The sequence below is a fragment of the Cheilinus undulatus genome, linkage group 4 (genome assembly GCF_018320785.1).
Source record: "Cheilinus undulatus linkage group 4, ASM1832078v1, whole genome shotgun sequence".
NCBI lineage: Eukaryota > Metazoa > Chordata > Actinopteri > Labriformes > Labridae > Cheilinus > Cheilinus undulatus.
In genome coordinates this window covers 48,196,140-48,221,480 of record NC_054868.1, presented here as the reverse complement: position 1 = coordinate 48,221,480, position 25,341 = coordinate 48,196,140, and the positions used below count along the sequence as shown (strand labels likewise).

The 25,341-nt window shown below is 39.7% G+C and overlaps 1 protein-coding gene across 1 annotated transcript in view; it reads left to right on the top strand.

Moving 5' to 3' along the window:
- The first annotated feature begins 554 nt into the window (after window positions 1–554).
- LOC121508523 (calmodulin-regulated spectrin-associated protein 3-like) overlaps window positions 555–25,341 on the top strand; it is a 35,513-nt gene continuing 10,726 nt past the window's right edge. Inside the window, exons 1-10 of the mRNA XM_041785444.1 lie at window positions 555–690; window positions 11,785–12,062; window positions 12,451–12,591; window positions 16,039–16,122; window positions 16,275–16,310; window positions 16,803–16,850; window positions 19,496–19,634; window positions 22,043–22,182; window positions 22,915–23,008; window positions 23,115–23,166. Of these exons, the coding sequence (XP_041641378.1) occupies window positions 555–690; window positions 11,785–12,062; window positions 12,451–12,591; window positions 16,039–16,122; window positions 16,275–16,310; window positions 16,803–16,850; window positions 19,496–19,634; window positions 22,043–22,182; window positions 22,915–23,008; window positions 23,115–23,166 (1,148 nt within the window). The remainder of the gene's footprint in view (window positions 691–11,784; window positions 12,063–12,450; window positions 12,592–16,038; window positions 16,123–16,274; window positions 16,311–16,802; window positions 16,851–19,495; window positions 19,635–22,042; window positions 22,183–22,914; window positions 23,009–23,114; window positions 23,167–25,341) is intronic.

The following is a 25,341-nucleotide window of genomic DNA, read 5'->3' as shown; positions in this document are numbered from 1 at the left end:
TGTGCCCACTGAGGTTGAAGTCGCTTCCTTGCTCAACAGCTCTCCCTTGCGGCAAGTGGGGGCACTACAACTGAATATTTATCTTAGCCCATTGAAGAAACTCTCATCTTTCACGGTTAAAAAAGGTGACGGTTTCTGTCTGAAGCTGTTATTTTGATCTGTTTTTGTCGCTGCTGCGTTCACGTGTGTTGGGAATCTGAAACATTAGATAAGCATTTTTTAACAGCATCCTCATTGGTCGACATGTGACGCTCACGGAGGCGTGGAGCCGGACTGACACCCTAATGTAGGCGCTTTTATTCTCCTACAGCTGGTTTATATTCAGCTTTAAGCGAATATAAGGATAGATATTTCTGTCTTTTTGCTTTCTGTTGTATTTTTAATGCCTTCTCATCATTCTTGTGCTCCAGTTTGCATCACAGGGTCCTCCTCCCTCCTCTCCTCCCCCTCCTCAGCCTCTCCTCTTCCTCCTCCATCCCTCCTCCTCACATTTCCCCGGCGCTGCTGCCGCTGCTCCTGCTGCCTGCGTGCTCTCCAAGCGGCGCGCCGCGGCCATGGTGGACTCTCCGGGTGCGATGAAGAAGACCTTCTCGGTGCCGGAGATCAAACCGCTGGACCAGTACGACTTCAACCGGGCTAAGATCTGCGCCAGCGTTCGTTGGCTGCTATCCAAATCGTATGGCTCTGCAGGTACCCTCTTTTTTCCTCCTCTCCTCTCCTCTCCAAGGGGCTGCTTGGGTGGGGCGCTTAATAATTGATCAGGGTAGCCTATAAATTGAGCTCTGTGTTTGGGTTCAGAGGGAACCTCCAGCATCATCCTGCAGAACATCCATTCTCACCAGCCGCAGCATTCATGCTCCATCTGCCCGTCCCTGCATGCAGCTTTATGTGGGTTACCATGTTATTAATGAGGAGTGTTTTCAGCCAATTACCAGCATGCATATGAGTCCTGCCTGGAGGGATCTCCTCAGTGCTGCGTGATGCATTCAGAAGCTGAAGGATGCTATCATCGCTGCAGAGAGACAAAGCCTATTGTCAGAGCAGGCCTGTAGAGGCTTCATCAGATACAAATATTTAACCTGCAGAGGAATTAAAGGACTTCTGGTCTGTATTTTCATGAAACAGCTGCATGGTTATGAGCAGGCTGGCTGGAAATGGGTCAGGGCCGCATAATATTTGTGTCAGTGTTACGCACGCACGTTCTGCCGTAGCGCGTGGCACCACAGTGAAGGTGACATAGTGGGCTTCAAGACAATGGATGGGGTTTTACTGCAACAGCACAGGTATCTACCAGACCGGTTTAAGCTTAACACTGTGACTTTAAAGACTTTATAATACTCAAAATATAGGTTAACACATGTTTCTGCTTGTTAGTGCTGTGATGTAACAACAGTTTGATTTACTAAACTACACATGCAGTTATGTAAGCAGGACATCACCAGAAACAGTCAATCAGTGTAAATCTAATTATTGTGCTGCTGTTGTGCAGGATGACATCATACTGTAATGTGCTCCTTTAGTGTGAACCATATGGCTATTTTCACTTTGCATAAATATGTTAATTCAAAGGTCAATAACAATCAATCAATATGTGTAATGATAAGTCATTATTGGTATAGCACAGGGGTGTCAAACTCAAGGCCTGGGGGCCAAATCCAGCCCGTGGCGCAGTTTTACCCGGCCCGCAGGATCATGTCATATTTTAATTAGAACTGGCCCACAGGTCTGAGGTCTGCAGAGTTCCTCCAGTATAGAAATGTAAATTTAACCTAGAAGATTTAAAATATTCTTTGTTAAGTCATAAAAAGAAAAGAGTAAAAATAATGAGGTATAAAGTAAAGAATGAGGGAGAGAAGTTGATTTGTGTTTTCATTTAATATTTTCAATTTGCATCTGAAAATTCTGACTTAATCTTAGCATTTCGACTTTTTAGCTCATATTGTGAACTTTTAGATTCCAGTTCTAAATTTCAAGTCGTATTCTGAAATTTTAAGATCATGATTTCAAATTTAATCTCATATTTTGCCCTTTTGAACTCATAATTTTGACTTTTATTCCCACAATTTGACTTTTTGAACTCACAATTTAGAATTTCATCTCATATTGTTATCCTTTAGATTCACAATCTTAAATTTTAAGTTATATCTCGACCTCTTAAACTCAACATTTTGTGATTTATCTTATATTGTGACCTTTTTCGACTCCTAACTTTGATTTGTAATCCCATATTTTGACCTTTTAAACTCATGATTTTGGATTTTATCTCATATTTTGACCCTTAAACTCATGATTTTTACTTTCTATCTCATATATTTGCCCTTTGAAAACATTATTTTAACTTTTTAAGTATGTATTCTGACCTTTAAACTAATATTTTGAGTTTTTAATCTCAGATTTTAAACTTATAATTTTGACTTTTTAAAAAAATCTTATAATCATTTATCATTGTTTTTTTTCCCCCTTAATGTGTGTAATTATGTTGGTTGCCAATATGTTTTCCATTTACAATCTTGTCTTCATTTTGGCATTAAAAACTCAGATCAAGAGGCACAGGTGGCCGAGTGGTTAAGGCGCACCCCATGTATGTGGACGCCCCTGGTTTGAATCCAGCCTGAGGCCCTTTACCGCATGTCTCCCCCCCCGCTCTCGTCTCTGTTTCTGACTATCCGCTATCCTCCTCTATCACATAAGAGCACTAAAATGCCCAAAATAAACTTGGAAAAAAACAAAAACTCACATCAATAAATTCTTCTTGTCAAAATGTTTGTTTACAGAAATAGCACGGCAGCACTGCCTTGTGCTGAAACCAAGAAATACAGGGGTGGGGGGGTCAAAGTTTGGACACACATGGTCTAAACCAAAGAGCCAAATTGTTGAAAAATACCTTTGCAAGAGCCACAAAATATGAGGTGAAAGGTGGCAAAAATGGGTAAAAGCGATGACAAAAATAAGTTAAAGGTGAAAAAAATTAGTCAAAATGGGACAAGTAGGCAGAAAGTGGCAAAAATGTGCAGAAAGTCGCAAAAATGGGTGAGAAGTAACAAAACAAAATAGTATGGTGGGAAAAACTGCAAAAGCTGTAAAAAAGAGTGTCGAAATGGGGGGAAAGTGCAGTAAATGGCAAATAGCAGCTTATCGATAAACATGTCTACTTTGTTATTAGAGATGCATAATATTGTATTTTTGCTGATATCAGGCAGATTCATATCTATAGATTTATTTTAGCAGATACAGATTGTTACTGATGCAGCCAGAAAATATTCAGACTCCCTTCACTTCTTTCATTTTTATTTTGCAGCCTGATGCTACAGTTGAAAAAGTAATTTCCCCTTTCATAGTGTATACTCAGTCATGACAAAGGGAAAACAGAATTTTAGATTTTTTGCAAATTGCAAAACCACTTAAAATGTAGCTCAAGTGCCTCCATTTCTCTGGATCTTTCATGAGGTCAAAGGAACTGCCTGCAGGGCTCAGAGACAGGTTTGTTGAAGCACAGATCTAAGGAAGGCTTCAAAAATAGTTCTGCTGCACTGAAGATTCCCAAGAGCACAGGGGCCTCCACAACGAGGACTCTTACAAGAGCTGATTGCTGAGTAAAATTGAGCAATCGAGGGAGAAGGGCCTTCATAAGAGAGGTGACAAAGAACCTGATGGAAGAAACCTCTCCTCATTGCAAAACACAAAAACCCACTCAGCTTTCATGTGGAGTTTTTCAAAAACTCCAAGTGAGCAAAGACAAGCTCATTTGTAAGAATTGATGAAGTGTCTGGAGCTGTGAATGTTAGTGTGCCTGGTTGTTTGTCTATTGAGCCTCCACTAAGTGGTCTGGGTTGGTTCAGTACAGTATGGTGTGGTAATGTTCACCCTGATCTTGGTTGTGTTTTCACAGCCAGCCAAACCCTTGCTTGGTAGGCGGTTGGTAGTTTTTAGTAAGGTCTACCCCTCCGAGGTCATCCGTGTCTGCACTGCTCCAAAACAACCTGAAATTTCTCTGTTAAATCCACTAGATATTTGAACATGGTGTATTTTGTATTTGTGCATTATCAGCACACGTGAAGAGACAATTCTTTCAATCTTACAACAGATTGCGGGGCGTCTCACTGCACCTTTAAGGTTGCAGAGGTGTGCTTGGTATCCAGCAGATGGGTGCCAAAAAAAAAGCTTTCCTAACTTTTGATGCATATTATTGCATACCTTAAAGAGAACTGAATGGAATCACTGGGTGGAACTGCAGCTTATGTATCAGCTCTGTGATTGGATGGTTACCAGTCCAGGATGAACCCTACCACTCACCCAGTGACAGCTGAGGTCGACTCCAGACCTCGCAACCCTGAACGGGACAAGGGGAATAGATAATGGATGGATCATGTGAAAGATGTTAGAAGGAATAAAATGTATACACATGAATACAAATCACAACAAAACATCAAATTTAAAAATGAAACCAAACAGAGAAAGCAGCCACATTTGAAAAACCTGACAAAGAATACTTGTACATCTATGTTTGCGAACTGGCTTTGAACATAAATTAATTATCAGTAGTCTGTAGATCGCGTCTTTGAAGCATTATTCCTCATTGATAATCTCCTGTCAGTAATGAGCTGTGTATATGGGTTAATGCTCTGCTGACTAACGCTGATGTCACTCTGTAAGCTCCCACCGCCACAGTGAAGTCTCAGTGACTCTTTATGTAATAATCCATGTTATTTTATCTGTAGTAATAGTTTTAGACAGACTTTCTGGTCATGTTTGTGTCCGCTCTGCCCCTCAGAGGAGCAGGAGACAACATGAGCTGAAACCCTCCCAGCAGGACACTTCATTGTTGTCGATCAACTGGAAAATGCCCAGTGGGTGTCTCATTGAAATTTAATGGAAGCCCAGAAGAAAATAGCACTAATAAAACCACACATGAGGTCCAACATAAGGCACAGTCCTGATTCGGCTGAGATTTATAAAAGCTGACAGGGCCACAGGATGACTTCTCTAAAATAAAATAGTAAAGAGAGTAGAATATTAATGAAGTCTGTTTCTTTTTATGTTGAAGTAATCAGCTTTTACCCAGGCAAGCGGAGTAGGATTTACTAAGGATGAAGCTTTAGAACTCAGATTGGCTCCATATTTTTGTTAAACCAGGAATGACCCGGCTAAGATTAAAGAAACGGTCTGTCCCTCAAGTCTTTACCTCTTGGTTTCCTTTCTGTAAAATGGCTAAATTAATTAAAAATGACATAAGCTATGATATATCCTGTGTATTCAGACGGTATTCAGACCCCCTACACTTTTTTCAAATTTATGTTGCAGCCCAATGCTGCTAAAGTCAATGACATAGCCAAAACAGAATTTTAGACATTTTTGCGCATTTATTAACAAATAAAACCCCTGAAATATCACATTGGCATAAGTATTCAGACCTTATTCAGTACTTAGTTGAAACACCTTTGGCAGCAGTTTCTGCCTAGAGTCTTTAGAATATGATGCAACAAGCTTTGCATACCTGGATTGGGGGTTTTTCTGCCATTCTTCCGGGTGAATCCTCTCAAATCAGTCAGACTGGATGGGGACCGTTGGTGGACAGCCATTTTCAGGTCTCTAGAGAGAGATGATCGGAGTGACTCTGTGATTGTTGAAAGGTAATCAGAGTGACTGTGACTGTTGATTGGTCATCAGAGTGACTCTGTGACTGGTAATTAATCCTGAGTGACTCTGTGACTGTTGATTGGTCATCAGAGTGACTCTGTGACTGTTGATTGGTCATCAGAGTAACTCTGTGACTGTTAAGTATTCATCAAAGTGACTCTGTGACTGTTGATTAGTCATCAGAGTGGCTCTGTGACTGTTGATTGGTCATCAGAGTGACTCTGTGACTGGTAATTAATCCTGAGTGACTCTGTGACTGTTGATTGGTCTTCAGAGTAACTCTGATTGTTGATTGGTCATCAGAGGGACTGTGACTGTTGATTGGTCATCAGAGTTACTCCATGACTGTTATGGAAGTTTTTTTCCATAGGCTCTGATGAAGACAACGTTTCTGTGTTGGGTTGTTTTGGCATGCGGTGCCCTGTAATGCCTATCATGGTTGGCTAATGGTTAGTCTGGAGCTCAAGGACATCACCAAATTCTGAGTTTCCCCCCTGGAGAGGCCTTTCCAGGCCTAAACTTCAGCTTTTCTCATTGGCTGCTTGTTTGTGGGTCTTTAGACCTTCAGTTTTGTCTCTAGTAACTGAAAAGCATGCTCTGTTGGGCTGACATCATGGACTTGTCCATTGAAACATTTTCCTTTTTCTTTGCTATCAGAAATGCTTGTGTTACTTTGCAGTGTGTTTTGGGTCATTTCCATCTGGACTGTATCTTATCAGCTTTGCAGCATTTTGCTGAAGCGAGCAGAGACACTCTAGAATCAGCATTATTGGCAGGACTAGTATTTTATAAACAAAAACAATTACTCTGGGAAATAAGTGGCAGATTAACGGACAATTAAAGCTCTTAGCCGCTGCTCCACTCTTGTTATTGTCAGCATAATGCTGGAGGAAGATTTGAATGAGTCCCACATTGTGCCTGTTTGTGACATTTTTAGCAGAGCATCTTTGCATCATCGCGCTGTTGTGCTCTTTAGCTGCAGAGGCATGTTTCTGCGTTGGTTTTCTTTCTGATTGAATCAGTGTTAAGTTAAATGGGTTAGCTGGTTCCTGCTCTGCAGTCCAGTCTCATCGTCTCTGCCGTGATTGAGACAGAATGGCTGCCTTCCAGTTCCACCGTCCCCATAGCGACAGCAGTCCTATTTCCTCCCAGTGCTGCAGAGTGTGAAAGGCAAGGGTTTAACCCTCCGAACAGAGTGTGTCACACTGCAGTGGTGTGTGCTTAAACTAGTGTTTACGCAGTGGCACAGATAGGTTTTCTCATTGTTATGAAGGTATTTCTCCTCCATTGTTGAGGGGACAGACAGAAGGAGTGGCGTTACATAAGACGGCCTCTCTTCAGTGGGTTACAGACAGAGAGGAGCAGTTGTAGCTCTCTTTATGAGTCACAGTTAGATGTGCACAGACAGATGAAGGAGCAGAAAAATTGGCGTGGGCTTAAAGAAAATGAGCTCTGACTTTTGTAGTAAATTGGAGCGATGTGAACTCTGATACTGCCTTCGAGAAGTCCGATCCAATCTGCAGGATTATCCCGGCTCCTGGTGCAGCCTTCCAGAGCTGGAATATGGGTCAGCTAGGGAAGTGTGCGTTTGAGTGTCCTAACTGTGTGTGTGTCTATGAAATGACCCACTCACACCGGTCTGGGCTTCCTACACTCAATAGTCTGGAGGAGCTCGGCTGAGCTGTTCATGCACATGATGACATTATCTCCTCCTGCAGGCTCCTTAAAGTCAGACACTGTCACTTACTGTCACCTCATTTCAGGAGCTCTCTTTTATTCACTAGTTATTTAGTTTAGTTCGCCACAGAGGTGGGCTCAGGCTGTGTGAGGGGCAGGGGTGACAAAAAACAGCACCTGCTGTATTTAGTGGAGCTGCAGCACTCAAAAGTTGCAAGACATTTATTGAAAAAACAAAAGAATCCTGGGTAAGATTACATGTTTTTATTATGTGATTATACCTACGTCACCTCTGTGATAAAATATAGGAGGAATCATGTACCATTCTCTGGTTTATTAAAAAAAAATACACAAGGGAGGATGTCGGGGAACATTAACTTAATGCGTGGGAACTTATGGCTCTTAAATGAATTTTCTCCACTCTTGGACATGTGCCCTACAGAGCCTTTAATCAAGTAATGTCCACTGAGAGTGCATGCTACAGGGCACTTTATCATCTATCCATAAGAGGGAAATTAATAGTCAAAAATGTTCCACTCAAATGGAAGCAAAGAGGATTTTTTCAATATGTAAGTAATAAGTTTTGTCTTCTAAGAGGACATTTTGTCAGAATTAGTCCACACTGAAGTGACCAAAAAGGGCTTTTTGCAAAATTTCCTCCACTCAAATGGCAATTTCAGAGGACATTTGTCAGATTTGTCCTCTTAGATGACACCAAAGAAAGAGCTTTCTAAATGTTGTCTGTAAGAGGACCTTTTGTAATAATTTGTCCACTAAAGGACGTCTTAGAGGACTTTTTGTCAAATATTGTACAAATAGAGGGCACTACAGAAAGACCTTTTCAAACTTGTCTTCTTAGAGGACATTTTGTCATAATTTGTTCACTCAAATGGTGTCTTAGAAAATATTTTGTCAAATTTTGTCCACGTGGAGGGCACCAATGGATGAATGTTGCAAATTTTGTCAATTTAAATGGTGCCAAAGTGAGTGTGAAGTTTAATTGTGTCCTCTCATAGTACGTCAAAGACGACACTTTGGATATTTTGCTCACCTAGAGGAAATTTTGCCAAACTGTGTCCTCCTTGTAGGCATCAAAGGAATCACTTTGAAAATTTTGCCCACTTATAGAGCTCCCAAAAAGGATCACTCTAAATGTTGTCCTCTGAGAGGACCTTTTGTCATTATTGTCCACCCAAATCATGCCTATGAGGACATATTGTCAAATTTTGCCCACTTAGATGACACCAAAGAAGGATCTTTCTTAGCGTTGTCTTCTAAGAGGACATTTTGTCAGAATTTTTCCACTAAAAAGATGCCTTAGAGGACTTTTTGTCAAAGTTTGTCCACAAAGAAGTCACCAAAAGGGCTTTTTGCAAAATTTCCTCCACTCAAGTGGCACAAAGGAAGCCCTTTTGCCAATGTCAGAGGACTTTTTGTCAAATTTTGTTCACTCAGAAGGTGCCAAATGGATACTTCTGAAATTTTGTCCACTTAGAGGGCATTTTGTTGTAGAAGACGCCAAAGAAATCACTGCAAATTTTATCCATTTAGATTACATAATTTGTCCACTAAAAACGGTACCTTAGAGGAATTTTTGTCAAATATTGTCCAAATAGAGGGCACCAAAGAAGGAGCGTTGAAATTTTGTCCACTTAGAGGACATTTGTGATAATTTGTCCACTCTAAAGGCTCTAAAGGGAACAGTTTGTCAAAGTTTGCACACCGAAGAACGATTAACATTTTTTCCACTTAGAGGACATTTTGTCATAATTTGTCCACTCAAATGGCTCCTAAGCGGGCTTTTTGTCAAATTTTGTCCAGTGGGAGGGCACAAAAGGACAAGCAGTGCATTTTTTTTTCAGTGGCAAAAAAGAGAGTATTAAGTCAAATTCCATCCTCTTAGAGAGGACAAAATAGGACACTGTTCAAATCTGGTCCACTGAGAAGGTGTTTTGTCAGATTCTGTCCACTTAGAGGACACTAAACGTCCACCAGTGCGCCTCCATAACAGAAAAAGTAGAGCAGAGCTGTAGCTTGTGTGACCTTTATAGTGTTTCCACGTGGTACAATGCGACAGAGCGTTTCCCTGCATTAGTAGGCATCCCTCTATTTGTCAGAGAACAATGCAGGGAAGCTGACTCATTACTCCCTCCTCTTATTTCTGCAGGAAGGCAACAAATATCTGCAACGTAAACTTCAGGGTTTATCCTCCTCACATAAAGCTCAGAGAGCAGCAGACTGAGCACCTCCACTCACTAATCATCCCTGCCTGCAGATAATGATGGAGTGGACTCTCTCAGGCTCTGAAATATTAATCCTGAGCTCCTCTGAGTTCATTAGCATGGAGGATTCTTTCCTTCTCTCCTCCACTTTAAGCTCTGAGAGGCTGCATGGCGAAGCTTCGAGTTTAATGCCAAACACATCCATGATGCTAACATGCTAATAATAATTAGATGCAATGTTCCCTTGTTCATGATTTTGGTTGGCACATTAACATGTTAATATTTGCAAATTAGCAATAAACACAGATTGCAGCTCAGCATGATTGCGTGGCATTAGATTTGCAGAAAGCTGAGTGGCTGTTGACTGCATATTCTACCACAGAAAAGCACAGAATAATAAGCCACAGGAGCAACAAAGGAAGACAGATTCATCCTTTGTAACCATGAAAGTCTTTACAAAGTCTTCAATTGTATTTTTTGCCTTTCTTATGGAGTGGTGGGGGTTGCATAGGGGTACCAAAATAAGGTTCTGAAATCCATTAATTCAATTCAGTATGTATTGGATGTGTCGATAACAGATTTCTTCACTCATCTCCGATCTCAGGTACAAGAGTTGCAGAGACACTAGCTAAGAGAGGACGAACCGCTTAGATAATTACACTCTGCTGTTACTAAATTATCTAGGAATTATCCTAGAACCATGCATGTCTTATTTGTATTTTATCTGATTCAGCTTTATGAGAAAAATGTGAATTTTTTGATTAAAAAAGTAAAGTTTAAACTGGATTTGGCACCAGGTTCATCCTCAGGAGACCTTGCATTCATATATTGTCTTACATGGCAACTAATCTGAAGTTTTTGTTTCCACAAACTCATTTGCACTTGAGGAATACTTCAGGATTATCCAAATATTCATCATCTGTGAGCAATGAATGTCATATTTTCATTCTGTGCAAATTATTTAGAGAAATGTAGAGAAATATTAAAGATATTTTAACATTGAGGGAGGCAAAGCTTTCAATTTACCTGTCCATCTACCTCCCAGTCCTCATCTATGGTCATGAGCTTTGAGCAGTGACTGAAAAAAGGAGACTGCAGAGCAGCCTGATTTTTTTCTCTGGAGGGTGACTGGGCTCAGCCAGGTGAGGAGTTCAGACATCGGTAGGGAACCTGAAGTAGAGCTGCTGCTCCTTCCTATCTAAAGGAGTCAGTTGAGGTGGTTGGAGTGTCCAATCAGGATGCATCCTACAGGCCTGCCTTTAGAGGTCTTTTGGGTTCGTCCACCTGGGAGGAGACCTCAGAGTAGACCTGGAATACGCTGGAGGGATTTTAAATCCCGTCTGGTCTGGGAACAGAGTTAGAAAATATCAGCGGGTAGAGGGATGTCTGGGTTGACCCACTTCGCCTGCTGCCTCTGTGACCTGGTCCTGGATAAGCAGTGGAAGAAGACGTACAGGTTTGACCTGCAGATGACACTAGAGAAATATGCAAATGCCAAAAGCTTCTGAGAGTGACCCTCTGGGAATCATGCAAATATTTGGGATATTTTAATTTGATTTATGAAAAATTTTCAAGGTTTTACTAGTAGAAATTTGGTATCATCGTATTCTTTGGGATTCATCCATGAAGGTCTTTTGTGTGTTTTGTGCAAATCAAGAAGAAAACTGTTGAAATATTTTTCAGAAAAGTGAAGAATTTGGGCTTCAGATACCACCAGACAGAAATCAGAGACTGTAAAAATGTCACATTTAACCATGTTTATTCATCTGGTGTGTCGATGCAATTTATCTAAATGTTTTGAGGGTTTAGATTTGATCCAAAAACAATTTCTTGCTCTTTTGCAGAACTTTCAGATCATCATTTTATTCAAGATTTAACCCCTGTTAACTATGGATGTGAATTTTGGGCAGGTGAATGGGGAAATATCAGCATATTTTACAAAAATGTGAAACTTTTGACCTTCAGAGGGCAACAGATGAATCACAAATGATGGGAAGGAGAAGGGAGATTATGCATATCTGGCTATTATTTCAAAGTATTATATCAAGTTGCTGCAGCCTTTAACCAAACTCTAAAATGTCAAACTGCTTGGAGCAATGACTGTCTGTGCATTTTTCATAGTAATGCATGCTAGATTTGTTTTGCTGTGTATCAGTCTGGGTCAGAGGAAAGACTTACTTTTGTGATGCCATCCCCAGCTTTACACTGCTGTTGCTTTAAATCTCACAATCTGCCTCTTCTTTTTCAGAAAATGTTCCTGTGGAGTTGCGGGAGCCGCTCTATAAGGACCAATATGAACAAGAACACCTCAAGCCATCCGTGTCCAAGCTGCTTCTCTCCCCGGAGATCTACTGCAGAGTCCAGGCCCTGCTGGCTCAGGCTCATGCTACCTCTCCTCCTGCTACACAGAGCGCTCCCGTTGACAACTCAGCCCTGCTGCAGTTTCTCATCAAGAAGGGAGTCACTGCAAAAGTCCAGGATGCAGATGTGACAGAGGAGGACCTGAGCCATGTCCCCATCAAGACGGTGGGTCTGCAGACAATATTTAGATGTTCATTCATTTGTGTGGTGTGGTGGTTAACCCCTTAAAGCCTGTTGTATCATATTTGATACATACTTTTATGATACCTCTATCTAATCAATATGATCATAGATTACTAAAAAAAACAAAACTCCTGAGTACAATCTGATAAATGATAAAAAATGCCCTCAAGTGGATTATGAGTTACCAAAAAACCCTAATGTATCAAATGAGATACAAAAAATATATGTTAAATTTTATGGAAATTCAATTTTTTGGATTTCAGTTGAAAGTGAAATAAATATTTCAGTTCCAAAAAATTAGAATTTTCGAGCTATAATTTGTGTTTTCAGGCTTTAATGGGATAAACTTTCCCTCTTGTGATTGGTGCAGAAAGCTCACCTGGCTCTCATCGAGTCTCTGATGACTCTGGCGGCTAAAGAAACGGTGGATCAGGTGAAGATGGCAGTGGAGGCGGAGCAGATGGGTGTCGGGGCTCCATGGGAGAACGCTCTGATCTTCTGGGTCAACAGGGTGAGAAAATCATAATATCACAGTTACGATTTTAGTTAAAAATCAGTCACTTTTCTTTTATATCATATTTGGTTAAAGAAAATGTTTTTAGAAGTCATGAAGACCAAATTAAACTGTAATTCATTTATGCTTCCACCATGCTGCTGAAGCCTCTGATCTTTATTTGGGCCTTCAAAGCATTTAAACAAAAATATTTATTGTGACAAATTTTAACCTTTAAAAATAACTAAACATTTCTGCAGTACAGTTAGTATCACAAAATCTGCATGATAAGCATGCAGGGAAATATATCCAGCTGTTAATTTCTGTGCTAATACACTGCTGAATTGTGCTAGTACTGATACACTGTAATGCTAATACACCTACCCCTACTGCATGAATGGGACAACACAGCTGTAAATCCTGATTTATTCTCCTGATCCAAAAATCTGCACTATAACGCTGTAGGTACACATCGCCCTGAACCCTTCACAGAGGCCATGCAATTAGCCTTGTAGTAGCACTGGGTGACTGCCAATCGCCACGTTGTCTACAGGCATATGGTGTGTACTGTAGAGTGAGTTAATGGCTGCAGACAGTGAAACAACTAGTCAGATCTACTTGCCAGCAGCTGCTGCTCATTCATGTCTCCCTCAGTGGCTGAACGAGTGCAAAAAAATAACCCTGAGCTGATGCAGCACTCCTATGTCCTCTGAGGTCTCCTCTCCTTTTCTCTAATAACTACAGCATGATCAGCTGCTAATATCAGCTCCAACTCCAACATTATAGCCTAGGTTTCAGCTGCAGTGGTTTCCTGCATACAAACAAGCAAGAAATCCGGAAACATCACCTGGAACTGGCATAAAAGTAACATAACCAAGTAGCTTTTGGGTGGAGTATGACAGAGCGATGCAGTCTTGATGATGCTCAACAGCCACAGTGTTTAATTTGCAAAAATGTACAAGCCAATGACAGCACAAGGTTGTGTGAACCCTGGGGTCATATCGGGACAGAACACTGAGTCTAGGGACTAAACCAGGGGTATTTTTGATGGGAGGTAAAAGTAGTTTCAGTCACTGAAGGTAGCTAGCGCCATGAACACTGAGACAGCCTCTGCAAGAGCTGGTTTTTGACATCAACAATGATCAAAAGTGAGCACCAGGCAAGCCTGAAAATGAAGGATGATCTGCTGTTATGCAATCCTGCATCATCTGAACAGATGCAAACTCATAGATCCTACTGAGTTAGAGCATAATGATCAGGTAGTTTTGGCATTAAGTTCATCACTCAAACTAAATAACTGATTACCTGGGAAAGATGGATGTTTAAGAACACACGCAGACCAAAATATAAAAATATTAAGATGTTAAAATAAAGATGTTTAGAGATAAGTCATAAATGTTTTAAAATATAGTTGTTTACAATTTAGTTTTCTAAAAACATTGATTTAACTCTTAGAGCACACGCAGCACGAATCTGGGCTGCAGGCATACCCCTGGTTTGCTTGATAACTTTTGAACCATGAATCCTCTGAAAGCTCTCTTCTGTGCCTTTCTAATGACGCTCTCCATGCATTCATAGCTCTTACAGAACGTTTTCTACTCAGCCTGGAACTTGGCTGATGTTCCAGGATATTTAAAGATTCAATCCACACTAGTAAACCTGATACTAGACCTCTTTTTATCCATTTAGAATCCATTTTGAATCGTTTCTGCAGTTAACCAGTTAGCCTGCCGACATATTGTCTGTTTGTATCCCAAAATTCTTTGCGACTGGATTGTGACAACCAGTGGTGTGCTGTTCCGTCGTCATGTCATGCTTTGCTGAACAGCACATGTGCACAGACTTGAAAAATTAAGGAGCGAGTCCAAATGACTCATAATTGAGAGTCACTGCATTTTAAATAATGATTCAAATCCCCAAAAGTGCAAGGACTTTGTTTTGTAAAAATGTAAATAATTTTGAGGCTTAATGTTACAGAATGATGATTTTTTAATTCTCAGACAAAACTCTGAGTCATTTATTTTTACTGTTTAATACATAAAAATGTCCGATTATTTATTTTATTTTTATTTTTTTGCCTTTATAGCCCCATATTTTTTTTAAAAATCATGTGACATTACTGCAGCACACATATTCATTAAGCCAAGGTTGTCCTGAAATAAAGGATGTTTAGAACTTGACTGTGCACCACAGGGTTGATGTTTTACAAGCTATTTATGAAAAAAAGTCAAGGCGAGACAAAATGGTTAAAAAAAAATAGCTGTGAACTCAATACTAATAAACTTTTTTAAATATGGCACTTTTTGAAACACATAGTTACAAAGTGCTCCGTAAATCCTAGTAGGGACAAACAGACGCACAAGCATAACAAACATACCCACAATAAATCACACAAACCTGCAAACATTCCTCATAAACACAGGTAAAAACTGGGGGGGTAGATTTTATAAAAATGCTCACCTATGAAAATGAGTTTTTAGTACATTTTTAATAGAAACCTGATGTCAAAGGGAAGTTTAGGAGCTGCCACTGCAAATGCATGATCACCTCAGGATTTATCATTTGAATGACTTTTAGGACACCCTGATCAGACAATTGGAGAAGGTTGCTGCTAGACGAAGGGCTGAGTAATTCACTTATATGTGTAGAAGCCAGACAAGCAGGGCCTTGTATGTAATTAATACAGTTTTATTTTATATATTCTATTAATGGGGCTTCACATTTGCACGTTCCACCCATGCATGCGTGAGTCCTCTGCAGGTACTCCAGCTTCCAGACCAAACGCGTGCTCGTTAGGTTAATTGATAACTCTAAACTGGCCGTAAGTGTGAGTATGAGCATGCCTGCTTGTTTGCCTATCATGGTTTTTGAACATCTTATAGTGCATTACTAACATTAAATCTCATTTTAATGTCCCCGATGAAAACTAAACTTACTTTTCATTCGAAAATTTATTACCAAAAATCTTGTCTCCCTCATGGAAAATTCTTGGGTTTAGACAAAACTAACATTGTAGAGAAGAAACACAAAACATACTCACACTCTCCTTGTCAGTAGATTTGCCACGGACCGTTGGCACCTTCTCGTGTTTCGGGAGGACTTTGGCTGCCAGTACTGCTTTCTACTGCCCGAGGTTGATGAAGCAGTCGGGCAGGAAATATTTGGTGCACATGAACAGGAACGTTTCTTTTGAAAATAAAGTCCAGCTATTTCACTTCTAGGTCCTCTTAGACCAGAGAGAGATTTAAGACACATCAGTCTTTGAAGCCAAAAACAGAGATTCATGGTAGATTAATGGTGGACTTTTGCAAAAGTTAAGCTTGGAAAACATTGGTGGAGAATTATAACAATTATACTGTTGTCATGTCACAAGGAGGATACACAAATAAATGTGCAAAAATACTGAAAGTGTTTTTCATATCTCTCTTTAAATGAAAACTTGAATGCATCCCTGTTTCAATGCAGCTGAACCAGAAGCTAAGAGAAAGCACAGAAGAAGAAGAGCCCCCCCGGTCCCAGTGCACCGACCTGCAGCCTGCTCAGGACTCGGTAACCAAACACACCCAAACCCTCACATGCATGACGTTTTTCTTTATTAATTCTTTGTCCCACTGTGCTGCTACAGCTTCTAACACAGTCACTCGCTCTGCTTCTGTTTTCTCCCCCCCGGTTTGTTTTTGTCACGCCTCGCTCTCTGGCAGTGTCAGTCCACCCGCTGGTACTGGAAACTAGTCCCTGTAAGTGAACTCTTCATCTCTGTACCTCTCTGAGTCTGTCTGTATGGCTGACTTTAATGTGCCTGCTGGAAATGCCACACATAGCTCTAATCTGTGCTGTAATGAAAAGTGCCTTTGTGTATGATAGTTCTATATCTGTTGACCTTTTCTTCTGACCAATGAGAAGCCACTAAAATGCCCTCTAACTGCTGATTATCACTTTATTATTGTTGATAACTGATGATTAGACATTGTGGTGTCATTGGTTTCATCTCAAAGATGATCAGAGTCGAGGGGGAGAAGGAGGTGTTTAGGAGAGAGAATATCTCCATATTTATTTGATCAACAACCTCCTCCCTCTTTTGTTTGCCCCCTCCTCCCCTCTTCTCCTCCTCCTCCTCCCTTGTTGCTCTCCTCCCCCTGAGCAGTGACTGTGTGGTGTGGCGGTTCCCATGATGACCGGCCCCCTTGTCATTTATGCTTGTTTCCCTCTCTCTGCCATCCCCCATCCAGCATGCTATCGCTTTTTGTTTGAAGGAGTCGGGGAATAAGCCGCCTGTGGTAACGTATTACACCTCGCTCTTCTCTCACCCTCATCCTCCATGTCTCCCGTAGCAACGCACCTGACTGACAGACCTGACCAATCGCCACACCTCTCCCACACTGTTGACCAGTGACTGACTGACTGACTGCAGACTAATGACGACTCCAACCCCGAGGTTGGACAGATCAATAAAAATCCATTAGCTTTTTCAGTATTTATCCATATTTATTTATGTCTCGCTGCTTTGATTTAAGGTAAATGTTACAAAGCTGTGTTGTAGGAGGAAAACAGACCAGATCTGATTTTTTTATCCCAGTCTTCCTCCAACAAGGCTGTGTGACATCAACCAAACTAAATTTCACTTGATGCACATTCAAGATTGTTTTGGGTATATTTTTCCTCGGAGTACTAGGGCCACATTAAAGAACAATAACGATTCTGAGAAGAAAGTAGCCAAGGTACAATACATTATTTGCAGATGCCATCATATCACACTGAAGAACTCCAAATGGGGGGCAGGAAGTGATTTCTGCACAGAAAGCAGCTTTCAATTCCTGAAAGTAATGTCACATTAAAGCAAAGACATGAATTAAAAACCTTCATCTTATGTCTCACGGTTGGTCCTGTAAACACTAAATTTGCTAAATTTGCTTTCCACAGCTGAAGTCCCTCCCTCATTGCGAGGAAAATCTCTCTTATTTAAGATTCCAGCCTGCTCTTCATTTGTTATCAATGTGGCCAGTTTAAAGGTCTGAGCAAAAATTATTGAAAAAATGGTACTGGCTCTTAAAAGAGCTGGCTCAGGGCTTGGGTGGCCTAATGGTTTGTGGCGCGGTTGGTCTGGGTTCGAATCTGGCCTGTGGCGCTTCAGTTTTTATCATGAATGTCCTAATAGTGTTTTTTACATGAATTATAAATGGAACTAACAGCTGAATGGGGGATTTCTGAAAAACTGATAAATAAAATAATTCCTGATGAAACCTTTTCAGTTGTTTTTGAAGTTTTTTAATAGCTGTAGAGATATAAAAAACGGGTAACTGAAATTCCACAACGTATGTTTCTTACTAACGTTCCTCCGTCTCCATTGAAGCTAAATCATCGTTCCTCACTTCTTGACGCTCACCTGCCATTGACATCATGTGATTGCAAACAATCTGTATGCTGAATTTTCACATTAAAATCTAGAATTAATTAAAAGTAATACAAAATCTTTGTTAAATTTATTTTTAGAGTACTTAACCTAAAATATTACCAAGGATTGCTTAGTTATTAAAGTTGTAATACGTCATATCTTCTCACAGTGCAACAGATCCATATACTTCTAAACTCTGTGAAAATGGTGGATGTTTCGTCACAGAATATGGCTTGTAAACTACTATCGAAAGCTGCCGTTCTGTTGCTGTATCTCATTCACCTTTTGTAATATTTACTTGTGATTATTCTCTGACATCAGCTTTGAAATCTGTCGCCCAATCTCGCTCCATAACTTCTTCCTTGCCCCAAATCTGTACATCATTGTGGCCCCATTAGACATTTCCAAATTGACTAGACACAACTCCACCCACGAGTTATTTGAATTGAGAAATATTTTCAACAAAAAATGCACTCCAAGAGTTTTTCACTAAACACCACCATTTTGGTTTCATGGATGAATTTCACAAAATGAGGGAGCAAATGCTTTAAAACGGTCTTCCTGTCTTAGGAGGTTTTAAATAACCTTCATTTTTCCTGTTTGTTTCGCGTTGCTTCTGTGCTGCGATCTGCGTTCTGAAATGGATGTTGTATTCTCACTGACTGCAAAACAAATCTACCTACGGGGACAAATAAAGTAACCTGAACCTGAATACAATAAAAAACTACATCACAAGAGAATAAAACTCAGACATTACATTAGGGGCCTGTTCATGTGGAGCTTTAAGGAATGATAATACAACTATAAATCCAATAGGAAGGTAGTGGCAGGTAGCCATGCAGGGAGGCAATCTCTATCTTTAACTAGTAATACACCAGGCTGCAGGAAACTCTTTTATCATTACAACTTCCAAAGTTCTTGTAAATTTAGTTTCGTTCTCATAAAGTGACAACTTTACTCTCAAACTGTCAGATTTGTTCCTCTAATGTGGTTCTAATATTCTGTTGAAATGGTTTGTCATACACGAGAAAAACACTGTTTCTTGTATTAGTAAGTATTTTTTTAATCCTATCACCACAGTGTCGCCTGTTTGTGCATGGACATTGGAGGAGAACATAACAATCACTAACATTTTCAGTTGTACTTTTCCCCCATTGTATTAATGATTTGTTAATTTTGCACTGTCTTTGCAAAAACCTTTGCATTGCACCTCCTGGTTGTGTGTGCGTGTGCAAATGTTATTTAAGGCATCACTGGTCTTGCGCTTTGGTTCAGTTGGGTTTTCTCTGCAGTCTCCCTAGTTTGGCTGGCGTCATAGTTTAAGGATAGTCTTTGCTGGTTTTACTTTCTTTAAATCACTGTTCTTACCCTATTAAACACATCCTTTATTTATACCTCTAACTTGATTTAATCTGCTTTATAATCCTTCCTCTTTCTACCCATTTGCTCTTTCTGATTCCTGTCTTTGCACAACTCCTTCTCTTTTCACCTTCCTCTCTCCTCCCTCTCCTTCTGTCTTCTCTTCTGTAGATCCGCTATAGGAAGGACAAAGTGCAGTCGAAGCTGACTCCTACTTTCCCTCTGGTTTCTGCGGTCAAAGATCTGTCTAATGGCTGTGCTATAGCTGCTGTGCTGCACTTCTACTGCCCCAGCCTGCTGCCTCTTGAGGGTACACACACATACTCAGATGTTAACACACATACATGCATGTACACAGGTCAGGATTAAATATTTATCTCTGGCTGATGTAGGCATCCATCTTCACTTAAAAGATGGTCCTGTTGTTTAGAAAAGTTTCCATCATGAATGGTAATCTTGCACAGAAACACTGTTCACTTTACTACTGACTTATACATCTCTAAAACGGGAGTAACATGAGTAAAAGCAGCTCTCATTTTCAATTAGAGACAGGTGCACCTGCAGGCTGGCATTGTTGTTTACACAGTGGATTTTAGTTATTAAATCTTTAATAGACTGAACTCCAGCTGGCTTTTTCAGCTCTCTACTTTCATCGTGTTACTGAACACATAGAACCCACAAAGGTCACTGGATGAAAAATGCTGTGGATTTAAGTTTTAGTTAACTGACGCATTCCTACAACATCAGAAATGATCAAAAAAGACACGGTGAACACTTCCCCACAAAATGTGACCTTGTTGATTAGTAAAATCTAGAGACATACAGACAGGATTGGACAGGATCCTGGGGCTGAAAACATATGATTATTATTTATTTTACAGAATCCCAGACTACATTCTCTTGCAGGTGGTCTAACACCATGTCCTAACTACGCATGACATGAGAGTGTCATCGACAAAATCAGCTTCATCACACTGAATCCTAGTGCAGTACCTTGATAGCATGCAAGCATTCAAGTGATACAGTGTGAAGCAGTGCTATTGATAGCAACAATTTTTCTCTATCCCTATTTTTTCTCTGCAACTTGCGTTGAGATGGGCGTGGAACAAGGAAAGCGAGAGATGACAAGAATCAGGAGTGTCAGAAAGAAATATTTCCTTTTCTTTCACTTTCCTTGCAAGTAGGGAATTGATACAAGTTTTTAGTGTGTTTTACAACGTATAAATAGTGGTGCATTAATAATATCCACATCCATGAATGAAATGTTAAGCTCAGACTTGTGTCAACTCGGGGGCAAAATTATTCAGCTCAAATCTGTCATGGGCTCGTCATTTCAAGGTGTCACACCTCTGTTTGTCCTGATTTTAAATAAAAGTGCTAGATGTCTTTTTTTCATGGTTGCAGCGTAGAAAGCACGTGTGATACTGTGGATGCAATAACTAATGCTCACATGCTGTCAGAACACAAAGTAAGGTGCAGGTGTTGGCTGTGTCCTCAAGATAGGAAAATGTCAGAGTTGCACCTGATCTCTTCTCCTTACAGGACAATTGCACCTGCAGGTTAGTTGAGAGGGGTCTGGCTGCAGACCATACTTCTCTGTCGACCACTCTAACAGAATGTTTATCTTAGACACTGTTTCTTTCAGAACAGAAATGCACACTTAAACTTTCTAAATAGATTCATATCAAACTTCTGTTGAGGGTTATGGAAAGGGGAATGATACCAAATCTTAAAAGCTGAAACCGCAACCTGCAAAACCTGCTTACAAAACATTTAATAAAGCCGAATAAACAGTCTGCTACAGGAAAAAGGTAATCCTCTGTGAAAACATACTAACACAGCACCCATAGCTAATGTAGCTCTGTTAGCTGCATAAGCTTTGTAGATAAAGTAGCAAATGTAGCCAAAACTAAGCTGCTATGTTAGCTAAATAGCTCATATTCTCTATGTAGCAACATTAGTTTTAGCTGCATTTGCCAGAGCTTATGTTGCCGAAGCTTACTAAGCTACATTGGCTTGTGCAGTAATGTTATTTACATAGTTAGTGTAGCTATGTTACCTTTAGCTACAGCCAAAGCAATACTCCATCAAAGTAAAACTTTTAAATCAGGTCTATACATAATTGAATCCCAGATTAGACCTCTGACCTTTTTCTCTATTTTGTGTATGAAATGATGCTTAGTCTGTAACGTTTGCAGTGTTTTTAGGTCATGAATGTAACCAGAATTTATTAATAAAGTGGAGCTTAAAAAAATAATCTAAAACTTTTTACCGGCAAATTATGGTTCTTCTGTTCTGAAAGAGACAGTGTTTCAGATGAACGGTCTGTAAGAGTGGCCCTCAGAGATTCACCATCTGTAACCAGTCTGTCTTAAGTTATTTAGCCTCCTGTTGTAATGACAACTTGATGTATGATAGAGCCCTTGGATTCTTAAAAACATATACTTTATTTCTTTGGAGGAAAAATTTTGTATTCTTTTTGGAGACAGTTTTTAAATTTCTAAATCTTAATAATGTAATACAAGGACCCACAAATAATAAAAGACATAATGGAAAACACAAACATGAAACATACAAAATGTGTTTTTGGTTATTCATCTTATATTTTTTGCCGCTTTTGGAATAACTCTTGGAAATCCTCCTTTGTAAATAATCCACAAGTCAAATAATTCATACACAGCACTACACATTAAAAATATGTCTCTCTGCTCCATACAGATGTGTGCCTGAAGGACACCATGTCAGTGGCTGACAGTCTCTACAACCTGCAGCTCATTAAAGAGTTTTGTGAGAGCAGTTTGCAGAGCTGCTGCCCCCTGGCTGTGGAAGATCTGCTCTACGCGCCTCCTGTTCTGCATGTAAGCATTTCAGCCCTTTAAATTTGCAGTACAGTTGTTTTTATTTTGAGGACGAATATGCACTAGAGTGCTCAAAAGCAGCTCCACAGTGAAGACTTAGTGGAAGAAAAACATCACTTCACTGACCTCAAAATATCAGCCAATTATTGTACCCACTGGTTAGAGAATTGCTTCAAGTTGGAGTTGAAATTCATGATCTCATCTGTACATTTTTCTGCACATATATGCAGATATTTGTTAATAAAGCTAAATAAAAAAGCTTAAATGATGTCTGATAACTAACTCTGGGCTCTGGGATCGCACTTCTGCCAATGTATTTTCCCATTTTTTGCTTTTAACGTGGGCTGCTTTCCTGCAGCAGTCAAATCCTGCTCAAAAGGTGCTGGGTCAATACTACTCCAATGACAAACTGGAACTAGAACACTACCACTACCAGAAATGTGTCTGTTGGATAAAGATCCTGAAATAACTTGAAAATAATAATAATCAAATTCAACGGGAGTGAACAGATGGTAGTGGAAGCAGAATTTCCAGCCCAGTTTAAGGTGCCAGTCCACTTTTTCATCTGAATCCCTTTGCTCCATGAGATGATGTTCCTGTGCCAAATATTTCTCTTCAGAGTGTCACTTCTCCTGTGAATGAAGTCAGCAAATCTTTGTCCCTATTCTGCTCTTCGTGATCTCATCAATAGTGAGTCACCTCCAGGGTAACCTAATGTGCTTTTCTCCTCAGCTGAACATCATGAGCTTCATCGCTGAGCTGCTGGAGTGGTTTGAGGTGAAGAAGCCTGATTTTGTCAAGCCCATCCAGCCCATTGATCTCACAGGCAAGTGACATCCAGAACATTATCACAAACATTTCTTTAGCTTTAAAAATCGGACTCGTGAGTGTTTGAAATATGAATATCTAAAAGATTTTCCTCTATCTTTCAGACATCTCAGGTTTTCTAGACTGCACCAGTCCTTTGAACGGGAACAGCAACAGGTATCATCTCATCCTCCCAACCTTAATACCCCAAATTCAGGGATGTCCTGATCAGATTTTTTCTTCTGCTAATACCAACACTGGTCATATTTTTGTTTTGTTACAGCAGTTGGTTCAGTGGTTGTCTACCTAGCCTTGTAGTGTACATGGATCTCCCTTACAGATGGCAGTGTAACCTGATAAAAAAAGCACAAAAGTCACCCTTATTCAGTCAAAAACATGCTTTTACTGACTTTGTTCAACAGAGCAGAGCAAAAACCTCCAAGCAGCAATGCAACAAGAATCCTGCAAAAGGGATAAGTGAAAAACAAGATGTGATGAACTATTTATTTAATGTGCTCCAGAAATTAGTTTGTGCAGTTAATAGACTAAAAAAGATAAGCCCATAGTCTAAACAGTCTAAGTAGTCTAGTAGACAGAACATTCACTTGTTTGCATGATCAAACTGATGAAATTTTATATTGCTGAGAAAACAAAATTACCTCGAGCTGTTTTTATCCAAGACCAACAATTACATTTGAAATAACGTGAAATAATAATCATGAAATAACATTTCAACACATCATGATGACCTTTTATTAACCTACACTAAAGTCATTTTCACCCACCAAACTTAAAACATACAACAATCAAACTGGCAAATAGAGGCAACACAGTCTAGCAGACCATTCAACAGACATACTGTATATCCCAGAACAGAAATATACGCTAAAACTTTCTAAAAATAATCAGATTAAACTTCCATTTAGGGTAAAGGTTAAGGTAAGGGTCAGGGTTAAAAAAAATAAAGTTGTGAAACCTGATTACAAAATGTTTCATAAAGCTGACCGAAAAAATCTGCAGCTATGTAGCTACATAGCTAGTATAGCTAAAGCTAAGCACACAAAGCAGCTATGCATCTACGTAGCTAAGTTAGCTTTGGCTATGTTTGCAAAAGCTCACATTGCTAAAGCTAACTTAGCTGCAGATAACATAGCTACTTAGCAAATGTAACTAAAGCTAAGTTCACAAAGCAGTTATATAAGCGGGTAGATACGTTATCTCTGTAGCTACAGATAATGGAACTCCATAGCTAATGTAGCTAAAGCTAAGCTCAAAAGCAGCTATATGAGCAAGTAGATACGTAATCTCCATAGCTATAAACAACGGAACTAAATAGCTAATGTAGCTAAAGCTAAGCCCAAAAAGCAGCCATATGAGCAAGTAGAAACATTATCTTTGTAGCTTTGTTAGCTTTTTCTGTGTTTGTTAAAGCTCATGTTGCTAAAGAGATCTTAGCTACATTGGCTTACGTATTAATTTTAATTATGTAGGTAGTGTAGCTATGTTAGCTTAAGCAATGTTTGCTAAAGCTCACATTGATAAATCTAACTTAGCTACACTGGCTTATGTAGTAATGCTAATTATGTAGGTAATGTAGCTATGTTAGCTTAAGCAACGTTTGCTAAAACTCACGTTTCTAGATCTAACTTCGCAACATTGGTTTTTGTAGTAGCTTTAACCGCCTAGGTGGTGTTGTTATGTGAGCTTTAGCTAAAACTAATGAAGCTAAAGTGAGCCACTGCTCATGTAACTACTGCTAAAATGGATTTATGCATACTTTAATCCTGGATCACACCTCTGATCTTTTTCTCTATTTCATTCATGAAATGTTTCTTAATCTTCTAATTTTTGCAGTGTGGTTATTTCATGAATGTAACCGACAGATTTTATAAATAAAGTTTATTTAACAAAACAAGAATCAAAAACTGAAACTATGTTGTACAGGCATAATGTCAATCCTTTACAAGCAGACAGTGTAATGGCAGTAGTTCATGGTTAGCAGTTGAATTGCCCTGTATAATTATACTACATGACACACACAGTGCTTGTCTCAGCTGTAGACACCACAGGTATTTACCACAGGTGGTCAGTTTTGGTGGTGATGAGTAAAAGCATTAACTCCGACCTATCAATCATGCATTTCAGTGTGAGTGGCTGATCACCCCAGGCATCTGTACCCCAAATACATGTCTGATCAACTAGAGGAATCAGGAAATCTTTTTGTCTGGTGGGAATGCTTTCAGCAACTCCAAACCGAAAAACATCATCTGATAAAAAAAAGTTTAAACCTAAATAGAATTTTAAAATACAGTTCAAGCAGACCCAGCTGAAACATGCATGAAACAATCCCAG